Source organism: Cucumis sativus, chromosome 6, assembly GCF_000004075.3.
Source record: "Cucumis sativus cultivar 9930 chromosome 6, Cucumber_9930_V3, whole genome shotgun sequence".
In the NCBI taxonomy this organism is placed as follows: domain Eukaryota; kingdom Viridiplantae; phylum Streptophyta; class Magnoliopsida; order Cucurbitales; family Cucurbitaceae; genus Cucumis; species Cucumis sativus.
Genome location: NC_026660.2, coordinates 1458227 through 1481220, shown reverse-complemented (window position 1 = coordinate 1481220; position 22994 = coordinate 1458227). Strand labels below are relative to the sequence as shown.

The window sequence follows — 22994 nt, the reverse complement described above, 5'->3', positions numbered from 1 at the left end:
GAATAGAAATTGAAAGAAAGGAAGTAAGTTTTCGAGAAGACGTGATTGCCTCAAAGGTATAGGCTGTGAGTGAGGTTGGAAAGTCCTTTTCCACTTCCCAACCATTATTTTCTATTCCCATTTCTTTAAAACACACTCAAACAAATATTTCATTATTTCTCCCCCATTTACCCACCTACTCCCAACAAACCTCCTCACCAGTTGAAGGGTAAGGTAGTCATTGCACTCCCATAAAGAAATTGTTTAAAATACAAATACAAATCAAAACCCATTTAAGGCAATCATTCAATTAGATTCTTCTTTTATCATTTACAGGATAAACCAACAAACAAAACATTATTTAACAAACTCAACACTTCCAACAATTTATTTACTTATTTATTTCTTTCTTTTTCTAGATTCCTTTAAGTTGAGAGCACCAAATAAATATAACAATTTATTTATTTCAAAATAGACAACTAACACTTCTCTCTTTCTTTAAACCCAAGACATTGTGTTTCAAATTATTGAACCCCCCCTCATCTTGTTCCTGGTGATCATTTTTGAAGGGGTTTTTTTTTGCGTCATATGGACTGCTCAATCTGCAGCTCACTTCCGGTGATACTCCGCCCACCACGAAACACCATTTGTGTGTCATGTTACGACGGAGCAAAGTGTGTCATAAATTTGATAAACAAGCTTCAAAATGATCGTAAACCAACTAATAATAACGTCTCTCCTGTTTCCCCAATTGGATCTTCCTGTAAGGCAAGTTCTCTGCTTTTCTCTATTTCTATTCAACTGTTATACTTCACATTTTCTTCTCTAATCTACACTTTGATTTTCTTTAATTCTTTGGTTATATTATAAATTTGTTTCACAGTTAATGAAGTTTTCACTTTCTGCTTAATTTTTTTCAAATTTTTACCTTCATTGACTTACTCTACGTCATTTTCTGGTCTATGATTAAAAAAAAAAAAAATTAAAAATGTCTTATTATATAAATTTAAATTTTAATAACAAAAATAAAAAAACAAAATAGTCATCCAAGGATGAAAGTCAAAATAGTGACAAATCTAGTATCATGTAAATTATAATATATAGAACTTCTCTAAACGATAAGATTTCGTTATATTTGTAATTTTTTTAATAACACTATTCTACTAAAATTATCCAATTGCAATTATCCTGTATTCTTCGAAATTTTGTAAGAAACTAATGTAACGTGAATATGAATAATTAATCAATAAGAAAAAAAAATGAAAGATCTTGAATAGCAATTTTCTTTGAGAATAGTGGTTGAAACAAAAAAGAAAAGGCATAGAATAAAGGAAGATGGGGGTGTTGGTGGAGTGATTTTGATAGAGATTAGAGTAGACTATGAAGTTGATAAAGGCACCACAACAATGTGTTGGGTGGTGTTAATTCAAGGACATACCACCTACCATGAAACTCAAGAGATTGATCTAAGTTTTCAAATTTGCATTAATAAAATGAAGGATTTGAATTTAAAATTATTTAGGTTTTAAATGAGTTATGAATAGAAATCTAAAAGTGAAGACTAATGGATCTCTCCTTCTTACAGACACTCACTAATGCTTCAAAATGGATAATAGACTTAAAGAACAGAGAAGATGAATTAGAAGATAAAATCAATTTCCTTGCCCAGTTCACGGCCGCATTCCGCCACCAAATCCACACCGATATTCAACTCAACCCCGGATCACCCGCCTCCCCTTCCATTTCCGCTCACAGAGCCCTCCTGGTAATTAAAAAAACAAACTCAAGTATATCCTCACCTTCTTTCTCCAATCTAAATCTGCACACTGCAATATAATAATTTAATTTCCCTCCAATTTCAGGCCACACGATCCGAAATCTTCAAAAACATACTCGATTCAGACGGATGCAAGGCTGCTCCGACCAACTCCACGATCACGCTGCCGGAGTTGAGCCACGAGGAGCTGGAATCGCTGATGGAGTTTCTGTACAGCGGGGATTTGGGGGAGGAGAAAGTGAAGAAGCACGTGTATTCGTTGGCCTTGGCAGGGGATAAATACGAGATTCCGTATTTGCAGAAATTTTGCGAGAGGTATATGTTGAAATGGTTGAACTGTGAGAGTGCTTTGGATGTATTGGAAGTTGCGGAAGTTTGTTCTTGTAGAGCGTTGAAGGAAAGTGCGTTGGATTTCATTGTTAGAAATATGGAGGAAATTGTGTTTTCTTCTGGATTTGAAGCCTTTGCACTCAAGAATCCTCATCTCTCTGTCCAGATTACTAGAGCTTCTTTAATGGATGCTAGAAAAAATAGACCCAATTCTTCTTCTTGATTCAAAATTTGGATTATTCAACCATTTACAAAGCACCACCAATCAAAAACATTGCTTTGCTTTGCATGTAAAGGAGGAACCATGAGATTAGATTAAAATATTGGAGACCTAACCATCACTTTTATTTGAAAGAAATAATAAAATTTTAATTGAAACATTGAGTTCTATTCTGTATATTTTGCTAGTGAATTTGTGTGTTTAGAGGAAAAGATAGTGCTGGAATGATGAATGGAAGAAGTATAGAATTCAATGTCTCGTAAATTACTTTGTTCACAAAGCCTCAATGGCTTATTTTTATAGGGTTTAGGGGTTAGGTTAGTTTTTGAACCAATTGACATAGAGTGAGCCAAATTATATGAAGGTGGCCCTCAGCTTGGGTTGTGGTAGAGGCACTTGGAATGAGCTTCGGACCATGACCATGATTGGATAAATGAGGGGAATCAAGTAGTACGAAATTGGTTAGACTCAATTCTGATTGGGTCGAGGCGAGGTGCTTGAAATGGGCCAAAGCCTCATTCGTAATTTAGAAATTGATATCCTAGAATTTAATTTAAAAAAAAAAAAAAAAAGTGAATGGACACAAATATTGAAGAGGCGGGTGGGCCCACAATTGCAATATATTAGAAAAGGAAGGAAGAAAAAGAAAAAAAGAAATTTGACGCGGTTTTGCACAGCTGTCATTGGTGTGGTGAGAATTGCCCAAAATACCTAATTGATTTTATTTTTGTATATAAAGTGCCATCCATTGAAAAACAAAGATTAGTAAATCTTATATTAAAATAAATGGTTAATTGTTCGTGCTTTTCATGAATCAAACATGCATCATGAGTGAATTCGAGTTATAATAACCTAACCTCACGTTAACAAATATAATGTACCTACAAATTATAACCTATAATAATAAGAGATTAATTCTCTAAACTCATTAATCATACTAATTAATATTATTTAATTGTGTATACACTTTTTACTAAAGACTCACAACTAAACTCTTTTCATTGTGAATATATTGTTTGTGTCCACAAGTATAAGCCAATAACTACAAGTTAGTCATTTACAAGTGTTTGTATCATCAATTGAATCAAATTACCATTTTACCTCTATGTTACTTTTAGTCATTAAATACAAATGTTTCTTTAACGAACAACGTGTTTATAGTCTAACCTCTAATGAACATTTGGTTCCTCCCACGTAGATGTGATCCAATAAACTCCACTCATAGGCTGAAGCTCATTCCAAGTGCCTCTACCACAACCCAAGTTGAGGTCGAACTTGATAAATTTGGCTCACTCTATGTCAAAAATGTTCAAAAACTCTAATACTCGATCCTCTAGAAATTCAAGATATAGAAACCTAACCGTATGAACTTATTTGTGTTTGTATCAAATACAAAGCGTACAGATTCCCACAATAAAATATCTGACTTTATCCTTATACGATAACATTTTGAGTTTTATCTCAAACATTGTTCTCTGTATGTCTCCACATACATTTCAAGACGTATTATAAGATAGTTTAGAATGTTAATTTATTGGATTGAGGTTATTAAAACAAAATTAATAAAAAACATTAATAACACTTATTAAAATCACAACAATAACAATTTATTAAGAAATGTCAATAAAATTACATTTACTATCCATTAGTTTTAAAACATAAAATTCAACCGATAGCTAGATAATGATATGCTACTAACATATTGTCTATAAACATTTTGAACATTTTTACTATTTAAAACATTTTTTATTCTTCTCGCCTGACCTTTTTAAATTTGTGATTGATAATATTTGTACTTGTGTTTCAAATTTTGATATTATATTCGTATAATCCTTAAATTTAATTTTTTTTAAAAAATAACTATAAACCAAAGAATGAGAATTCCATGAAACAATATATTTTCTAAAATTGAAAAATTAGAAGCTAATAACGGCGAATGGCTAAAGAAATTATAACTCAACTAATAATAAAATCATATTTAATAATAATTTAAGGTTTTTTAATATAAAAACACTTTATCATCCTATTTTAAAATTAAAACATTTAGAAACCATTTGAATATTTAGAATAATTAATGTCTATCCATATTTAGGATGTATTGAATAATTGATGTGAAACTTAAATATTTGTATCCAATGAAATAATTTGTAAAAAATAAAACTAATTTATAATTATTTAACTAAACTTAACTTACTGTTACGTCAATACTTAGTTAACAAAATAAAAAAGTAGGTGCAAATTTAACAATTACATTTAAAATAATGAAGTATATATCAACATTTTAAAAAATTTATAAATATAGCCAAATTTGTCAAAATATTAGTCTATCACTAAACCATATGGAGTCTATCAGCGATACAAGTCTATCAGTGATAATTAATTGCTGAAATGGTTATCAATTGCATTTTTACAATAAAAAATAAAAAAAATACCTTTTAACTAAACATAATTAAATTAATTACTTAAACTAATGAAGAGGAATTACAATAATTAAATTAATTAGAATATTAATAATTTAGTTACGGTAAAATAATAGTTGAAATCGATCCAGTTTAAATAATATATTCATATTTTATAATGAACTAAAATTAATAGTAATGAAAAACTTATATTAATTTATAAATTAATTAAGTTATATTTCTATTATTCATCCTCCAAACATAAAAAATATTGTATTTGTATGAAAAAATCTATTTCAAGTGAGTTTTAAAAAATGAAAATATGTAAAACAAATGTAGATATTAAATGTATATTTGAAATCCTATAAAAATTACACTCGTAAAACAATGGAGCTTTAGACAAAAATTTTAAAGATAATAATTATCGTGCCATCAATTCGACGAATCTTCCTTCAAATCGAATTGGTGTGACGTTGTTAAAAGGAACATATAAATAAAAACATCTTAAAAATACAAATGATTGTTAAATAAGAAAGGAAGAAAAAAAATGCATTTAATTACTATTATTATAATTATTATTTATGAAGATTGATTAAATAAAATTATGTATGAAAGCTACATCCTAGATTTTGCACCGACCACAAAATCCTTCACTGTCCCCTACTTAATTATGTTAGGGCTACGCCTAATTAAATTGTTTAAACTCTAATCTCATTCTCATAGACCCTATTTAGATAGGGTTTGTTCATAGGCTTCAATAGTTTAATTAATTCATTAATTACTTAGACACCCTGTCCTTTTCATTATGGGATCCCTCTCGACTTAATTATTATTAACTATACAAATCCTTATAGTTATTATATATATATATATTCCAGTAAAAAAAATTAAACCATTTCCATGTTTCCTGGAAATGAAACTCACCTTCTCATATGCATATCTTCTCTCTATATAATAATTTCAACACTTAAACTACTCATCATCATCGTCTTTCATTATTTATTTTTCATCAATGATCATCAAATAATCAATATCTCCCCATTCACGAGGCTTTTTTAGTTTAAATCAACTCATTATAATCTCGTTATTAAATTTGTTTATATTCTGTTTATTCACTAATTAATGTAATTAAAAAAGGTTTTGTGTGTACGTGGATTAACCCCTTCAAGCAATAATAAATTCTGATTTTCTAATTTGTATTTGTGCTATTTTTTTATATTAAGAATAGCGTGTTGAGTCTTTAGATCATTTTATTATTAATTTTTTTTGCTTGCTTTCTTAGCTGGATTGATGTGTTCTTGTAATAGTGTATGTGTAACAATTTGAATATGAATATATGATTCAAATATTTACATGCACTAAAAAGTTCAATGTATTGTTATCTATCATTTTAATTTTGTGAGAGCATAACTTCATGTCTATATGGATGCGACCTTTTGACTATTCTCAAAGCGATTTTTTTTTTTGTTGTAATGATATTCGTGCATGCAATCCTTTGTAATAAAGGGAGAAATCTTAAATGTAGATCAACATTTTTCTCTTCTTTTTAAAGGATAAATTCCATTTATTTCTTTTTAAGTTTTATTTTTCTATTTATGATCTCCAAAGTTTTGATAATATATTCTCACTTCATGTTATTTTTCATATTCATATTCTCTGCATCTTTGTTCAATTTATATTTTGAAATCTGTTTTTCCTCTTTAAATATTTATCTTTTGTAGCATTTTTCTTCTTGTATAGTATTCGTCCAATCACAAAATTTGTTCAATCTCAAATATAATATTTTTTATTAAATGATTCTAAAATTTTCTTTAAAAACAAACATAAGCACTTAAGTATATTTTAAACTAAACTAAATCACTTGAAAACGTAAGAAAAACTGATTATATTAAACTTATTATTTATAAAACTTTTTGTCTAAATAGAACAACCAACCCAAAATAATAATTTTTTTCTCTTAATCATGAAAGTAAACAAGTTGAAAGATGATGTTCATCTTTAAATCGATTGAGCAACCAACATGCATGGTTAAAATATAAAATTGAGTGAGAACATAGAAATAGAGATGATATAAAAATTAAATTATATGTTTCATGTTGATTAAGTTGGTTGTTTGTTGTTTTTATAATCACTTAAAAAATAAATTTTTATATATATTTTAAAGAAAAATTGATTTGAAATGTATTGAAATCACTTTCAAACATTTATTAAAAAGTACATATATCTCAATACTATGATTTTTGTTTTAATAACTGGCCACATTTTAGGCTTAGAAAGATGAAGTATGATACTAAAAATTTAAGAAAGAAAAAGAGAAAAGTGTCAGAAGAATGGTAACCAAAATGAAAGTTTGTCGTCAATATAAATACTCTTTTTTCACGTGAAATGGTTTTCTATGTTCGCAGAAATTAGCATTTGTAATAAATTTAAAAATCATATTTCCTCATAAATCTCTCTTGTTTCTGCTTCGACCAACATCCTTTAATACTTATAATAAATAGTAAAATATGAACAGTAAAATCATATACCCACAATTCTTGGAAGAACTCATTTTTCTATTTTTTCTTTATTTTTTCAGTTTTAACTCTCCCAAAGTCCAAATAAAAAACTAAAATTCACTTTATTTATTTCTACGTACTTTTGCTGAAAAGATATCAGTTTTGTAATGATGAAAAACCCTCCCACCCTTTAATAAACTCAAAAAGAAAATTAATAAAGAGGATAAAAAAGAAAAAGAAAAAGAAATTGTTCCTCTTCGTACTTCAACTCCAAAAGTGACACAGTTCATGATTTTTCAAAAAAAACCTATGCTCATTATTCTCTACTAGCAAAATGTTACCAACTTGAATTTTCTTTTTAAAAAAATAGTAGAATATATTTGGTTATTATTATCTTTCCATTTAATTGGAAGAACATTAATCAATCGGTTTTTCCATTGATTAATTTTTACCACATTACAAACAGATAGAGATAATAATAAATTGAAAAAAAAAAAAACGCCGCGATTAAAACAAGTTGGAGAAATAATTAAGGGGTTTTTTTTTTCTTCTTCTTTTTTTTCTGGGGAGGGGGGGGAATAATTAATTCTCCTTCTTGTAGATATTTGATTTATTAATCTTGTTCACCATTTTGGCTCCAGCTCTTTATTGCTTGAACTACTGCTTCTTTCACAGTTTGTGCATCAATGCCTTCTTCTCCTTCTTCCTCAATCTACCCAAACAAAAACCCAACATTAATCTCATTTGAAGTCTATCATTATATTCATTACTTACATCCAAAATTCAATTACCTAAGGTTAAATTTTGCAAATTCCTCCTGAATGACAATTTTTTTTTATAAATATATATAACACACAATTTCTTAATCTATTATTTAAATCATTTCTACCCTTTGATATTTTGTTATATTTATAAATATTTGAAAATAGTATGGTATAGTACAAGGTGTGGATGAAATTAATTAGAATTGGTGAAATGGAGAAATAACTAAAATGATGAATAAAAAGAAATGATTAGAATGATGATAATAATAGATTAAAAGAATGTATATATAAATATAGAAAGAAGGGTGTATGGAAAATCTTACTTCTCCAATAGCTTGTAATTGGAAAGTATGAGTACAAGAAACCCTAGCTTCAATAACATTAAGTCCAAGCTCTTCAAACACTTCTAATATGGAGACAAGAAGACCTTGACAACTCTTTTCTGAAAATACATTTATAGAAAATCCCTTTACTACCCTTTCCACTGTTACCTGCTATATAAATATAAATAAAAAAAAACAAATAATAATATTGGTTAATTAATTTTCTTTTTATTTTTCTAAAGTTAAGATATAGAATGAAACCAAAAGAAAGGAAAATGATATTATTTGAAATAATTAAAATTTATATACCATGGGAGAATATTGATGAGAAAGTGGATTTGAATTTTGAACAGTGGATATATCTTGATTCAATCTTTCTACTTTTTGTTTTAGCTCCTCGATATATTTGGATGCATCCACTATAATCGACGCCTTGTTTAGCTGCTTCCACACACCACACAAAATACCATTGTTTTAAAATTGTGTTAGAAAATCATTCCTTCTTCTTCATGAAAAAAGAAAAAACCCACAAAGTATATTGCTTTTATATATGCAAATTCTGAATTGGGATAATTAAAAGAAAAATAGAGAGAGAGAGAGAGAGAGAGATCGAGAGAGAGGAGAATATTTACAGAATGAGAGTTGGTAATAGAGCGAAGTAATTGGAGGTTGTCATGAAGAGCTGCAGCCTTCTTGTGCTCTCTAGAAACCATGGATTCAACTCTTTCAATATTTTGTTTCTCTTTATATCTTTTTTTCTTTCTTTCTTTTTTTCTTTTTTGTAATATATGATCTACAAAAATGAAAAGAAATAAAAAGTTAGGGGTGTGGTTTTATAAGGGTATGATGAGGAGGAGGCTGAAATTTATATGATCTTTTTTCTGTTTGTTAGCTTCCCACATGACACTGCATAATCAATATATTTATATATATATTATACTTTGCCAACTGTTCTACTTACTAAACTACCCTTCTATATACTATTTCATTTTTATTATTATTTCAAGTTTTTTAACTTTTTTCTTTCTTTCTTTTAATGAATCATTCATTCCTTATTAATTATAACAAGTGTACTAAAGTTTATAGTTTGTACATTCGAAATCCAACAAATTTAATTAACACTTTAATATGTATTTGTTGTTGGTAAGTTAAGTACTTCTACTTGGATGTGTGTGGGCCAAAAGTTTTGGTACAATTCTGTGTTCTAACTTTATTTTAATTATACACTCATAACCTTTTCTTTTCTAAAATAATGGAACTAAACACTTCTGATTAGATGCATTTCATAATAATTTGGTTTTTGGATTTATTGTTGGGAAATTGTGTTTGGAATTGTAATGATTTTCATATTTTATAAAGAAAATAGTTGAATTTAATGACCAAATTTAAATATACCAACTCAAAAACTACTTTTTCTTAAGTTATGTATATGTTATTTGAACTATTTTTTTTATATATAAATTGACATGTGGAAGTAGGTATTAATGTTTATGAAATTAATTTTAAAACGTAATTCAAAAACCAAATAGTTATTAAATAAGAGTATTTTATTAATCATTGCACTCTTCACATCCAAATTCTCCGCCAACTAATTTACAAATTAAAAAAATCTAACTAGCTAGCTTGTTTTAAGTGATTTCGAACCAACTACAATGTATTTTTTTGTTTGGTAAGGAATAAAAATTGGAGAGTAAATTTAAACCCTAAAAATGATTGACAAAATTAATTTAAAGCGACGACAAAAGATATGAAATAACTCAATGAAGACTTGTGAAAAATGATTTGACACTTTTGAAATCGGTTGATTGTATAACAACGGTAGGATTGGTAAGTCAAGTATATATTTTGGTGAGATTCACGTAATGACTTGAAGATGTAATATAAAAAAAGAGACCTTATATTTAAGATAATGTGTGAGAATGGTTCGTTGAGGGCAATGTGATTATAAATATGTATAAAAAGAAAAAAGAAGAATGAAAAGGGGCAAAAAGGAGAAAATAGGTATAGAGAAGAAAATAGTGGGGGGTGGAGGGGAAGGGGGGCTCGTGAAGATTGCGGATGGGAGTGAAAAATGGCCATCGAAAGAAGTGAAGGCCAAAGGAAGCAACCAAAAGGATGTTTAGTTGTGATTTTTGAATGCCTCCAAACACTCCTCACGGGGGACTTTTTCTTTTCTTCTTCTTCCCTCTCCCTCTCTCTCTCTCTCTCCCTCCCTCCCTCCCTCTCTCTCTCTCTCTCTCCACACGTGCCTTTCTGAATTCCTTTCATATTACATAAATTCCTCTCTCTATATTTATAATATTCCAACTTCTTATGTAAATCACAAATTTCCAACTCTCCAATCCTTCGTTTAAACATTATTAATTATTATTCAATCTTCTCGTAAATTGAAATTTAATAATATCATGGTATAACAACAGTAAATATCTCATATATCACTCTTCTACTCTAATTATTTGCATGCATGAGTACACACACATATACGATAAAAGAAGAGTAGATTGATTTATGCATTAATTAATTTTGTTTTATATATATCACGAGAAAATCATTAAACAAAAATACTATATTTGTTATTATTGTTATTTATTATTATAAGGAAGGAATTACGGAAATTATGTTTTTTCGGTTTTTATGTTTTGAGTTTCGTTTTCATCTAGCTTGTAGGTTTTAAAATGTTATCAAATTTTCTACTTTGTTTTACTTAGTTCTAGGTTTCAAAAATTTACAAATTTTTTATTTTCATTAAGCATTCACATTATTCGATAATTAGGGTTAATGTTTATTAATTAATTTTTGATTTTTCATTAACCATTCACATTGTTCTATTATTTAAGCATTTACATTCATTACGAAGAGATGAAACCAAATTGAAATAAAAATAAAAACTAAAATTATAACTTTTGCGTGTAAAAATAAATTTGAAATTTTAAAGTCAAATTGAAACAAAACTTAAAATTCTAAAAAAAAATTGTTGTAACATTTTCAAACTTATAAATTATATTGAAACCTATCCTAATTACTTGAAATTTAGAGATTAAACAGAAACTAAAGTCAAAATTTAGAGAGGGAAAAAGAAACGTCGATGAGTTTTAGGGTTGATATTGGTTGGGAGAAAATGTGTAGATTGGTGAGAGACAAATGAGGTACCCAGTCTGTATTCACATGTGTGCCCTTTAATCATTACAACAAAACAATACTCACCACACACCAACCCTTCTCCTACACTTGTCCCTTCCCTTCCCACCAACAGTTGTACTTCCATATATTTCTCACTCTCCACCAAAAAAAATTTCGAAGTATTACCCAAGTATATTAATAATCTACAACCGCGCTAACTATATAGAAATATAACCGTCCTTTTATTGTTCTAGGGATGTTTTTGAACGTTTTAGAAGGATGATAGATATGTATATATCTATTTGATTAGTGATTTAACCTAGTATGAAAGAACAATAGATCATTGTATACGTTTTTGTTGGAATGTCTTGAATTTTTGTGGTTTGTAATATGATGTTATTCTAATCTCTAATGAACAATTAACATCATGTATATGTTGGAGATTCTCTATGTTGTTTTACATTTCTTAATAACTCTTTAATAATCTATAAGCTTAAGCTTTTGAATAAAGAGTTGCTTTTAACGGTTTTGTTTGTGTTTAGGGATGGAATTTGGACAAGTAATAGTGAGGTTGAGTGTGGTTTTTTTTTTGTCCAATGAGGGTGACTGGATGCTTATCGATATATATATCATGATATTATGGAAAAAGAAGAAGCCTACAAAATTCACACAGATAAGCTCTTTGTCTTCACCTGGTTTACAAAACAATACACTCTAACACAACCCTATTATTATTACTGTTTTTCCTTCAAAAATATATTTTAAAAGAAAGAAAATTCCAATTTGGAACTATTTCCAAATTATTTTATATTATTTTTTGTTTTTATTTTATATTATTTTTTTTCTCTCTCCCTTTGGTGTTTTGATTTGATTTTTCACATGCTTTACTTTCTTTGTACAGTCATTTAAAACCAACCCCCATAATTCCCTGTACACAATCCCCTCAATAATTCACATTCCCATCTCCAAAATGTATACTTCCAAATCAATCAAAAAAAATTCTTTTATATCCATCGATTACAAGCTCATATTATATTATTAATCATTTTTACGTTGCTGTAAAAGGTGATATATCGTTCTTAACGAGAAATTTCAATTATTTGAGATGAAAATTGAGTTAACAATAGCAAGTCAAGTGTGTTTGTTATGTTGGATGATGGGATATTCTAAAGGTGGAGTTTTTCATAATTTAGAAAAAAGGGGACAAGATGGGTTACTCAAATCTTAAAGTTATTAAGTTTACATTTTTATATAATGCATGCTTTTGGTTGCTTTAAATCTGCTTACCATCCTTTTTTTTTTTTCTTTTTCTTTTTTAATGCATTGTGTTTTCCATATTTTCAATGAATTAACTTAACGTATGTTATTGCTAAAATTGAGATGTAATAGTCACGTTTTTGTTCATTAGTAAAAGAAATATAATATGTTAAGTTATTTGTGGTTTGAATAATCTCAAACTAAATAATACACAACAAAGAGATACTTAATTCATTTTCACTTTAGAATGATAAAAGAAAACTATACAAAATAATCATAACAGTGATGGTAATAAATAAATATAGTAGAAAGAAAACACTTTAATTAGCTCTCTCAAGAATGAGAGCCAAAGACCGAAACTCATAAGACGTTTTGATAGATGAAAGTAATCTTCGGATGAAAATTATACTTTTTGAATAAATACTCCACTTTTAAATTTTGATTTAGATTCATTTAGTTACAATTTACATCCAATTTTTCATCTTATCTCTTTATTCATATATATTAAGGACATCCTAATAAACATCCATAGGAGTTTTAGATCTCTCTTTACCCTAAATCTAATTTCATTTAGTGTAGGTTCCAATGCATGCATATAAATTATATATATACATATATGTTCAATTTAAGAAAAATGGAAAGAAAAGAAATATATAAATACAAAATTAGAAATTCCCTTTCATTCCATTTTTATATATAATTCACATGATAGCATATTGTGTGTATACATAAACTTTGAAAAGCTTTCAAATAAAATGTCAAATTACATCACTTTAGAACTTTACAACTCAACTTTTGATGTTACAAGTCAAATATTATAATCAAATTTCATAATCAAAATACATATAACTAGGAAAATTGATATAGAATTGCATATACCTCAAACTTTATTAATTTAACTTAATTATTATAATCCTCCAAGCTAATCAAGCATGTATCTACGTGCTTAATTATGATTAAATTATTAAAGATTTAGATTCAAATCAACAAAAAAAAGGTGAAGGCTTTTTCCAGCCCACATTCTCTGTTTGTCAGTTGCAATAAAGTTGGAAACAACCTCGTGGGATGGAACAATGTTACCTAAAATTTGAAAATTGATTTCTTCTCAAAAACTTCAATTTTGATTTTTGTAATTATAATTTCATATAATTCTAACATTATTTTACCAAACACCCAATTAGAATAAGAATATTGGCTAACCCTAACATAATTTTGATTCAATTGCCCAACAAAGGTTAAGATAATTGCATTATAAGGAGAAAAGAAGAAAAAAAAATGAATTGTCTGTCTATTAATTGGGTTGTTGATGTAAAATTATTATATATTTGAAAAATCAAACCATGCAAAAAGTATAATTACTTAATTCGGAAATATTTCTCGTGACATATTATTTATCCTAAGTTAAGAAACAAAATATAACATTAATTAAGTAGAGACCGTACTATGGGGTGACGAAAAGTCTATTATTATTATAAACTAATCTATAATGCAAGAAAAATTAAAAAGATGATTTGTAGTTTTGTGTGAATACGATGAATTTTATTGTACTCGTTTCACCGAATAAATTCCTCGATATTGATGATATATATACATATATGTATATAATTTAATCATATCCGATTCTATATTTCTAATTTCTATGTGTAATTAAAAAGAGAGAGAGAGAGAGAGATTGAATTATATGGTTATCCGTTTTTGTGGAGTAAATTTATGGGATTCTTGTGACTTGCTACAAAAGGTCACGTGAGTTGCACTTTGGGAAAGTACATTCACATGCAAATGTACAATGGAAACAAAACTTAATAAAAGTATAAAGTTAGTGATAAGTGCCTCTCTTGTTCACTTGGGGCCGAAGAAAGAGAGAGCTTTGGTTGGTAAGGTTCCATACAAGGATAATATAAACAACAACTCCTCCACTCCTCTTGCTTCATAACCTTAAGAAATCGACAATTTAACTCTTACAAAATCCACACAACCATATATAAATTCGACATAGAGATTAATATGTTTAACTTATGGTGTGTTATTACGTTCACGTGATGAGGGAGGACAATTTTATTGTAGAGGATTACAGAACTCCTCTAAATTCTAGAGTCATAAACGTGAATAACACGAATATGACAAATACATGAATAACTTAATTGTTTGTGGTGTTAGATAATGGGTTCAAGACATTCCAATACAAAGATAAATAGAAAAATATAAAAAATCAAAAATCAACTTAAAGACCTAACCATGTGTTAGATATGTCCACGAGTACGAAGAGAACAATTTATTACTAAAGAGAATATCAAATTACAAATTCAAAGACACCAAGAGAGTTAGAGAGAGTTTATAGAACACACTCCTCTAAATCTTTGAACACAAATTGTAAATAACATAAATACGAATACAAACATTTGGTTGTTCGAAATACCATGTAAGAGAATTAAGAAATTCCAACGATATAATATTTATAATGGATGGCCTGAAAACAAAGTATAATTTGAATACTTTATGACCGTATTCAAAACCCAGATACATCATTAAATATCAGGAGAAAATGTGTGAGACATAAATGAAAGGGTTAAAAGAAAAGGAAAAAAAGGGAGAAAGATGGGTTTGAAGCAGAAAGGAGAGATTTGAAAAGGGTCACTCTCAAAGAGTCGTCAGTCTTAGAATTGTAGCAGCTACTCTGCTTTCGTCACCTTGTAATGCTCAGACAGCATATATAAACTTATGACAGCTATATAAATTTTGTCTTTGTATATTCAAACTCAGCATCTTTCTTTCTTTCTTTTTTCATTCCTCAATACATAAATAAATGTATCTATTTAGATACAAACAGGGGCTGGAAATGAAAGTATTAAGTTAAGAAGCATAAAATTAAGGTGGCCCAAACAGCAAATAAATCTGTATAAGTAGCAACAAAATTCATAGCATTAAGTTAGGAGACGTACCATATTGTTGTTATGTTTACCCTCTCACTGATGTTGACAGAAAGATTTCAACATTTTAAGTCACGGGGGCGGTTTGTGGCCTTGAAGATTCATAGATTTTCATTACAATATTTCCTTCTCTCTTATTTCATCAATTATATATAATATATATATATATATGCTCACTGGAAGTTGCTTGTCCCATCTTCTTCACATGTTAAGGAACCAGCCATATAAATCCAGCAAAAGGACCACATATAATGGCACAACAACAACAAGCTAACACTGGCGAGGGCCATACCCACAAGACATTTCATAAAAACAGCCTTTCAACTGTTGTGTCTCGTTATTGGTTTTTGGATAGTCTCTGGAAGGCACATATTTTTTGCCCTCTCCCCCATGCAATTCATTTCTCCTCCTCCTCTAAACCAGGAGCCTTTCTTCTTCCTCTTTGCTTCATAACTTCACCATCCAACCCTTCATTTCTCGCATTATAACTTTCCTTTCCCTACTCCAACAACAACAGTTTAAGTCAGTAAAATTACACATTAGATTGTATCAAAGTCATACAAGTGAGGTTGATTCACCTAAGTTTCATTTGTGATGCTTTCTAAAGGTAAAGATTATAAGGATTAACTCACTAAATGCATTATCTAAGAATAGACACTGTTTTTTTTGTAGTAGAGTAGTTTTTTTACCTGTCTGCCTGAGAAAAGAAGCAACTCATGAAGTGGTGGTTTCATTTCAATGCATAATAGATCAATCTTATTACACCCCAAGAAGTTAGTGAGTTTATTGGTGGGGAAGAAGAAGCATACTGATTAGTTATGATTATGAGAGATCATGTCAAAAGTATTTTATTTCAGTTAGCACTTCACTGCAGCTGAAATAAATAATTCAAAAGCAATCTAATTCCTCTTATGGTAAAAATGGAAAATGCAATAATATAAATATAAACAGTAAACTCATTTCAGCTAATTCACGGGAGAAATAGTAAACAGATTCTTGGCATGATAAATAGAATTCAGGAAATAAAACAACTAGGCCACGTTTCCAAGGAAAAAAAGAAAGGATAAAAGACAAATTTAGAGAGTTAAAACAAAAATAAATCAGAGGGAGAGAGAAAAGGGAAATATCTTCATTTCCTCTGCTGGATGAATTTGAGAAATTTCTCTCCAAAACTTATTTTCATGTAATGAAATGATAAATTTTACTACTTCGAACATGACAAGTTCAGTAGACCCCAGTAAAAATCATAAGCAGAAAGGCACTATGATTCCATATTAGCACACCATAACAATGCATTACTATAGAAGAGGTCAAACTTCGGATAGCCTTCACCCAATAAGGCAATCATATTGTCAAAAAGTAAGAGATCTTCACAGAACCAAGCATGTACCGTGGCGCTTTTTATCATTTCCCTAACTTGAATCGTTATTCTTCCTTATCTAATGCAGTACATCATCATACATATTTCAGAACCTGCAGGAGATGAATAATGCAGACAATCATATCTGTAAGTCCCATATCCTTTACCCCCAAATTTAGTTCTTAAGCACCAATTTGCCTTTCACTGTTTAATTTGTTATCTTTGGCTGATGTTTTTTTTTTCTCCTCCATAGAGACTTGGTTGAAGGGACCGGGTTTTCCACCCATATCCGTATAACTTAACCAAGGTCCACATCTTACAGCTCATAACTCAAATCTGGTACATCATCCAAAGAAATGAGTTTCAACTTCAACTCTTCTAGCTTTGCATAAATTTTATCTTTTTCTGGATGTTGTTGATCACCTGCATAAAACTTGTGCAATGTACCATTCACAGAGATCCAACTACATCCGGGTTCCTTTTTTACCCCCTGCTCTTTCATCAAATGCCGCAAACTAAGTCCATCTTTGTAACTCCCTGATTCGATATAGGTGTTGGATAAAAGAACATAAGTGGCAGAGTTTTCTGCTTTGAAAGAAAGTATCTTCTGAGCAGCAAGCTCTCCCAATTCAACATTACCATGGACCCTGCAAGCCCCCAACAAGGTCTGCCAAACCATTTCATTGGGCTCTACAGGCATCCTACTAATAAATTCCATTGCATCATTTAGATGACCCACACGACTTAAGAGATCCACGATACAGGCATAATGTTCCATCTCTGGCACCAAACCATAAGTTTTCTTCATTAGCTTGAAGTACTGTAGGCCTTCTTCTACCAGACCACCGTGGCTACATGCAAATAGAACACACAAAAAAGTAACAGCATTGGGCTCCACGCCTAACTGCACCATCCTTCTAAAGAGTTGAAGGGCATCATCGACAATACCGTGTTGAGCATGGCCAGCTATTATTGCAGTCCACGACACTGTATCAGCATTAGAGATTCTATTGAAAACCTTCTTCGCATCACCCAAACAACCACATTTGGCATACATGTCAACCAGCGCACTTTCTATGCATTTGTCCATATCCAAGCCAACCTTGCAAATGATCCCGTGGACTTGCTGACCGTACTCAAGTAAGCAAAGGTTAGCACACGAAACAAGCACGCTAGAAAAGGTGAACTGATTGGGTGCAATACCTTCTGCTCTCATATTTGAGAAGATCTCTATTGCCTTATCCCATTCAGAACATTGAGAGTAAGCAGTCACTAGGCTAGTCCAAGATATCAAATCTCTATCTTCCATCCTGTTAAAGACCTTCCTTACATCCTCCAGTGATCCACATTTAGCATACGCATTAGCCACTGCATTCGAGATACTTACATAATTCACTTCCAATCCTGATTTTATAGCCCTGGCATGAACCTTCTTTCCCAACGACAAACACTTCAAAGCAGCTATAGCATTAAATACACTACAGTAAGTGTAATGGTCCAAATATATGTCATTTTGACACATTTTAGCAAACAATTCCAAGGCCTTTTCATTAAACCCACTCCGTAAATACCCCGAAATCATTGCATTCCATGGTGCATTAAACCGACAAGTTATGAAATGTGAGTTAAAGATAGATCTTGCCTCTTGCAAAGATCCACATTTAGAATTCATATCAATAAGGGCAGTTCCCACAAGAGTATTAGAGTCCACACCCAACTCCAAAGCATAGCCGCTAACTTCTTTTGCCTTGTTGACATCTCTCAACATACCGATAGCTTTTGCAACACCGATAAACGTTTGTGCATCGGGTGTTACTCCTTCCCCCATCATTCTGAGAAAAAGATCAAAAGCATCTAAGTAAAGATCGTTTGATGTGAACCCCGTGATCATAGCATTCCATGAGACTACATTAACTTCAGTCATGGTGTTAAACACCTTGTATGAATCCTCAATCTCTTGTAACTTCGCATACATATTAAGAAGAGCAGTAGACACAAAAGTATGAGATGTAAAGCCTCTAATAACAATCTGGGCATGCACCATGTTTCCCAATTCAATGGAATCCAGGCCAATACATATCTGTAATATACCGGAATAAGCAAACTGATCAGGGAAAATTCCCTGACTCTGCATTTCACAGAAGAACTCAAACCCATCAAGGAACAAACCATTCTCAGCCAATCCAGCAATCAAGACAGTCCACGAAAATGTATTTCTCTGGGACATTTGATCAAACAGTCTACAGGCAGCATCGATATCGGAGCATTTCGAATAGGCATGAGCAACATGATTAAGCAAGACCAGAGAATGGTGGTTGGAAAATTTTGATTTTAACAAAAACCCATGAACAGTTTTGGCTTGTTTCAGAAACCTAGCATCGACACAGTCACGCAGAAGATCAACAAGCGGCTGAATTTGAAGATGGGAATCAGTTTTATCAACTTTAACCGAATTGGGAGTTTTGATACCGGAGGTTGCAAACGGTTTCTGGATAGCAGAATGCGTTATTGTTAAAGCTGAATTCCTTATCTGCCAAAAAATTCAAGCATTACGAAAGTAAATTCCAATTCTGGAAGAAAAAGAAGAAGAAAAAGAGAAATTGGTTTGAGGGAATGAGAGACTGGCCTGGTAATTGGGTGTTCGTGAAGAGAAGACAATGGATTGAACAGGTGGAGAGACGGGAAAATTGATGGAGAAACTCATAATAGTTTATGGAGAAGCTTTACAAAGTAGCCCCGTTACTGGAAATGCTTACAGTTCCGCCTTGAAATTAGTGGTTCTTTATGGTTTGAAGTTCATCTCTCGGAGATATCCCCATCCATTTCCCACTAAAATTCGGTTTAAACTTCAAAATCACTCGGAAACGACGTTTACTAACTTTCCTCCGCTGAAACTAACTTTTTCTCCATTTATTTATTTTTTTAATGGTAGTTGTAAATTTAGTTATAGTCAAATTTGGAAAATTGACATAAAACTCAAAATTCAAATTTTCTTTCCTATAAAAAAAAATTAGTTAACATCTGAAAATGTTAAAAAAATTGTTGTCAGTTTAATACTTAGCCAAATGCACCAAAACAATCTATACATCTTGAAAAGATTTAATATTTTAGAAAAATGTAGGTGGTTTATCTTACCAAGATGAGCGGAAAAAAAGATATTCCAACCATCTTTAATAAACAGTGCTAGTTTTACAAAACAAAAACTATTAGACGTCATTTCTAACCATTTCCCTTTTAAACTTCAAACCTGTTTTCTTTGCCCAATTAAAAACAATCATTTCAATTAGAGTGTAGATAAATTTTACCTTCCAAAAATTGAGGGTAAATTACCAAAAAAACAGGTGTTTATCTAGTTGAACCTAAGGTGAATGGTCGGTTTTGAATTTGGGTTTTTCTAAAAAATAGTTAAAAATTGATCACCACCACAAATCATTAAAAAAATACTAATATTATATATTAAAATTGAAGATTTTTATTATATTAATAATTTAATAAACATGTTTAAAAAATTAAAATAAAAGTTACACACATATTTTCCCTCACCTATACAGGTCTAAGCATAATTTCATATGAACGGAAGTTCATAGTTAGCTCAAGATTAAGATTAAGTTACCTAGATAATCAATAAATGAAATAGTCAGTCTTATATAATAAATGATGTCATAACGTAAAAGGAGATTATTTCATGGTTCCATTCTTATGTAAACTATTTACATAGGATGTCTTACTTTCAATTCTCTACATGAACGATTTGGAATCATATCGTTTGCACTAACTACAAAACGAGTCACATATCCCTAATGTCTCCAGAATAAAGCGCATAACTTTATTCATATACTATAAACAATTTAGGCTATATATTTGAACTTGATCCATGTTCATGTCTTTACATAAAGTTCAAGTTTACTCAAGACAACCTTGGAGCCTTAGTTTATTGAATTCAAGATTATAGTAGTCAATTTCACTAATAATTCCTCAATAACAACTTTATTGAATAAAATATGATTTTAAATTACAAACTACGAGCTTTAGGATATAAATTCTGATAGAGGTTGTCTTTAAAAAGGGAAAGTTTTCCCTTTCCCAGCAATTAGGACCAAGAAACCATATGGCACAAGGAACATAAGAAAAAAAATCCAGAGAAGAACCTGTCTAATGATCTGTAGCACCAGAATCTTGAATCTAAGGATTCTTCCCATCAACCCTGAGGCATACCTGATTGAGTAATAGCTCATAGTGTGGACATACTAAAATCATTATGGTTTCTTGTAAGGCCAGATATTTGAGAGGTTCTAGCAAATTTACTCACATATGCTCACCATGAACTTTGTTTTTCGATTAGAGGATGTTTCTTACCTTATGGGGGACGTTTATGTAATTAAGTCCAACATTGTTCTTTGATGTGCCACTGTTTCTAATGCAATGCTCACATATAGGGACAAGTTTTGTGCTGCGCTTTTTACTATCATGAGTAAAGGACCTCGACTAAAGGCAAAAAAATCAATGGCAGAAGTGGTTAGAATATTCATAACACTCGTACAGTCCTCTTCAAGCTAGAATTCATAATAGACCTCTATAAAAAAGGAAATAAATTTATGACCTAATATACAATCATAAACTACATCAAACTTGGAGTTGAGGCCATAGAAAAGAAGTCATATATTCGGTCAACTTCTTTAAGTCTTGAGCGTTTTATGCCATCACTAGGATAGCTCTAGACAATCTCTCTACATAGATTCATTTTATTTCCAAATGAGAGAAAGTTTATTAAAATAGGATGTTAAATCCATAGTCCCCTGCTTGCATTCATAGAATTTTTTTCTCCATGTAGAGACGTAGAGACGAGAGGCATTTTGACGCTTCAAATACAACTTCTGAGTTGTGTCCCATATATTCTTAATGGTCACATCATATAACAAAGACTTACCAATATGTGGCTCCATACAGTTGATTAACATGGCCCGAATGAGAGAATCCTCCCCTTTCTAGAAATGTTCCTAGAGTTTATTTGGTAGAGGGCGAGATATCTTTCTTGTCAGAAAGCCAAATTTGTGGCGTCCCTCAAGGATCATTTTAATGAAATGAGACCACAAGAAGTAGTTTTCGCTATTTAGCTTCTCCCCAGTAAAGACGGTTGTAGTATGTGCCACATAACTAGACACGTAAGTAGAAGACAAGTTAGGAAACAACATTATCGTGACATGTAGATTATCAGAATGATAGAACCAGGCGTGTGGGTAGAAGCTCCTAAAAATGCGATTTGCTGTCGAAACATGGTCAATTGTTGTTGAGTGGCACCCTAAGAAAAGTTTTGCACATTTGGTTTGGATTGAGTTGATCAATCACCAATTTAAGAGTTTGACTAGACATAGAGATTACTAACACCCAGATGACAATTGGATAGGTTTTTTGATAAGGTGTAGTGATTAGACATAGAGATTACTAACACTCAGATGACAATTGGATATGTTTTTTGATAAGGTGTAGTGGTGAAAGACATCTTGGCTCGAATGGTGCAAGGGATGGACTAGGCTTTGCGACAAGGTGGTAGGCGAAAACAGAGGTAGAGCTAAGTGGCATGTAGATTGTCAATGGTTGGGGAAAAAGGTTGTTCGACGCATGCTACTAGGAAAAGAAACCACTTGACCATCCATGGGGCTGGGGAATCACATCGATCGACGTGATCTGAAGTAGACAGGTCCACGTTAGCAGCAATTTCATCGGTGGTGATAGTGGCTATCGTTTCGAGGTGGTCAAATCCTTCATTGGTTGCTCCTCTAGTTGGGTTCCATCAAGAGTGTTTTTTTAGACATCGTCACTTGACTCTGATACTATATTGAAAGAGATGAAAAAAAAAAAATACACACACACACATATAAATGTGGAAATCCTAATAAGAAGACTTATCATATTATTTTCTTATAAAACGAAATACAAAAAATGGTAGAATTAATAGGCAAAATGGAATGACTAGGGTATAGTACTTTACATAAATACCCTTTTACTTTCAACACCAAACAAGCCTATAAATTCTGACCAT

General features: G+C 30.8%; 3 protein-coding genes across 6 annotated transcripts; 1 reads left to right on the top strand and 2 right to left on the bottom strand.

Moving 5' to 3' along the window:
* Window positions 1–456: 456 nt before the first annotated feature.
* LOC101214950 (BTB/POZ domain-containing protein At3g56230) lies at window positions 457–2570 on the top strand. Its single transcript, XM_011658125.2, has 3 exons — window positions 457–747; window positions 1565–1744; window positions 1842–2570. Exons 1-3 carry the CDS (start codon window positions 568–570, stop codon window positions 2307–2309), a joined length of 828 nt encoding a protein of 275 aa, XP_011656427.1. The 5' UTR covers window positions 457–567; the 3' UTR covers window positions 2310–2570.
* Window positions 2571–7570: 5000 nt separating this feature from the next.
* LOC101218918 lies at window positions 7571–9185 on the bottom strand. 2 transcript variants are annotated; one of them, XM_011658123.2, is made up of 4 exons: window positions 8923–9185; window positions 8600–8731; window positions 8291–8461; window positions 7571–7915 (listed from the first exon to the last, which is right to left on the bottom strand). In XM_011658123.2, the coding sequence occupies exons 1-4, from the start codon at window positions 9001–9003 to the stop codon at window positions 7817–7819; spliced, it is 483 nt and encodes a 160-aa protein (XP_011656425.1). In that variant the 5' UTR covers window positions 9004–9185; the 3' UTR covers window positions 7571–7816. The 2 variants fall into 2 exon arrangements, with proteins under 2 accessions (XP_011656425.1, XP_004138402.1); XM_004138354.3 differs by having other exon boundaries at window positions 8291–8458; window positions 8923–9183.
* A 5700-nt stretch (window positions 9186–14885) lies between these two features.
* On the bottom strand, window positions 14886–19825 carry LOC101215190 (putative pentatricopeptide repeat-containing protein At3g25970). 3 transcript variants are annotated; one of them, XR_004217566.1, is made up of 3 exons: window positions 19581–19825; window positions 16985–19484; window positions 14886–16093 (listed from the first exon to the last, which is right to left on the bottom strand). XR_004217566.1 is itself a non-coding variant. In XM_011658121.2 (2 exons), the coding sequence occupies exons 1-2, from the start codon at window positions 19656–19658 to the stop codon at window positions 17271–17273; spliced, it is 2292 nt and encodes a 763-aa protein (XP_011656423.1). In that variant the 5' UTR covers window positions 19659–19825; the 3' UTR covers window positions 14922–17270. The 3 variants fall into 3 exon arrangements, 1 of the variants encoding a protein (XP_011656423.1); XR_969689.2 differs by having other exon boundaries at window positions 14922–16093; window positions 16284–19484; XM_011658121.2 differs by having other exon boundaries at window positions 14922–19484.
* Between the last annotated feature and the right edge of the window lie 3169 nt (window positions 19826–22994).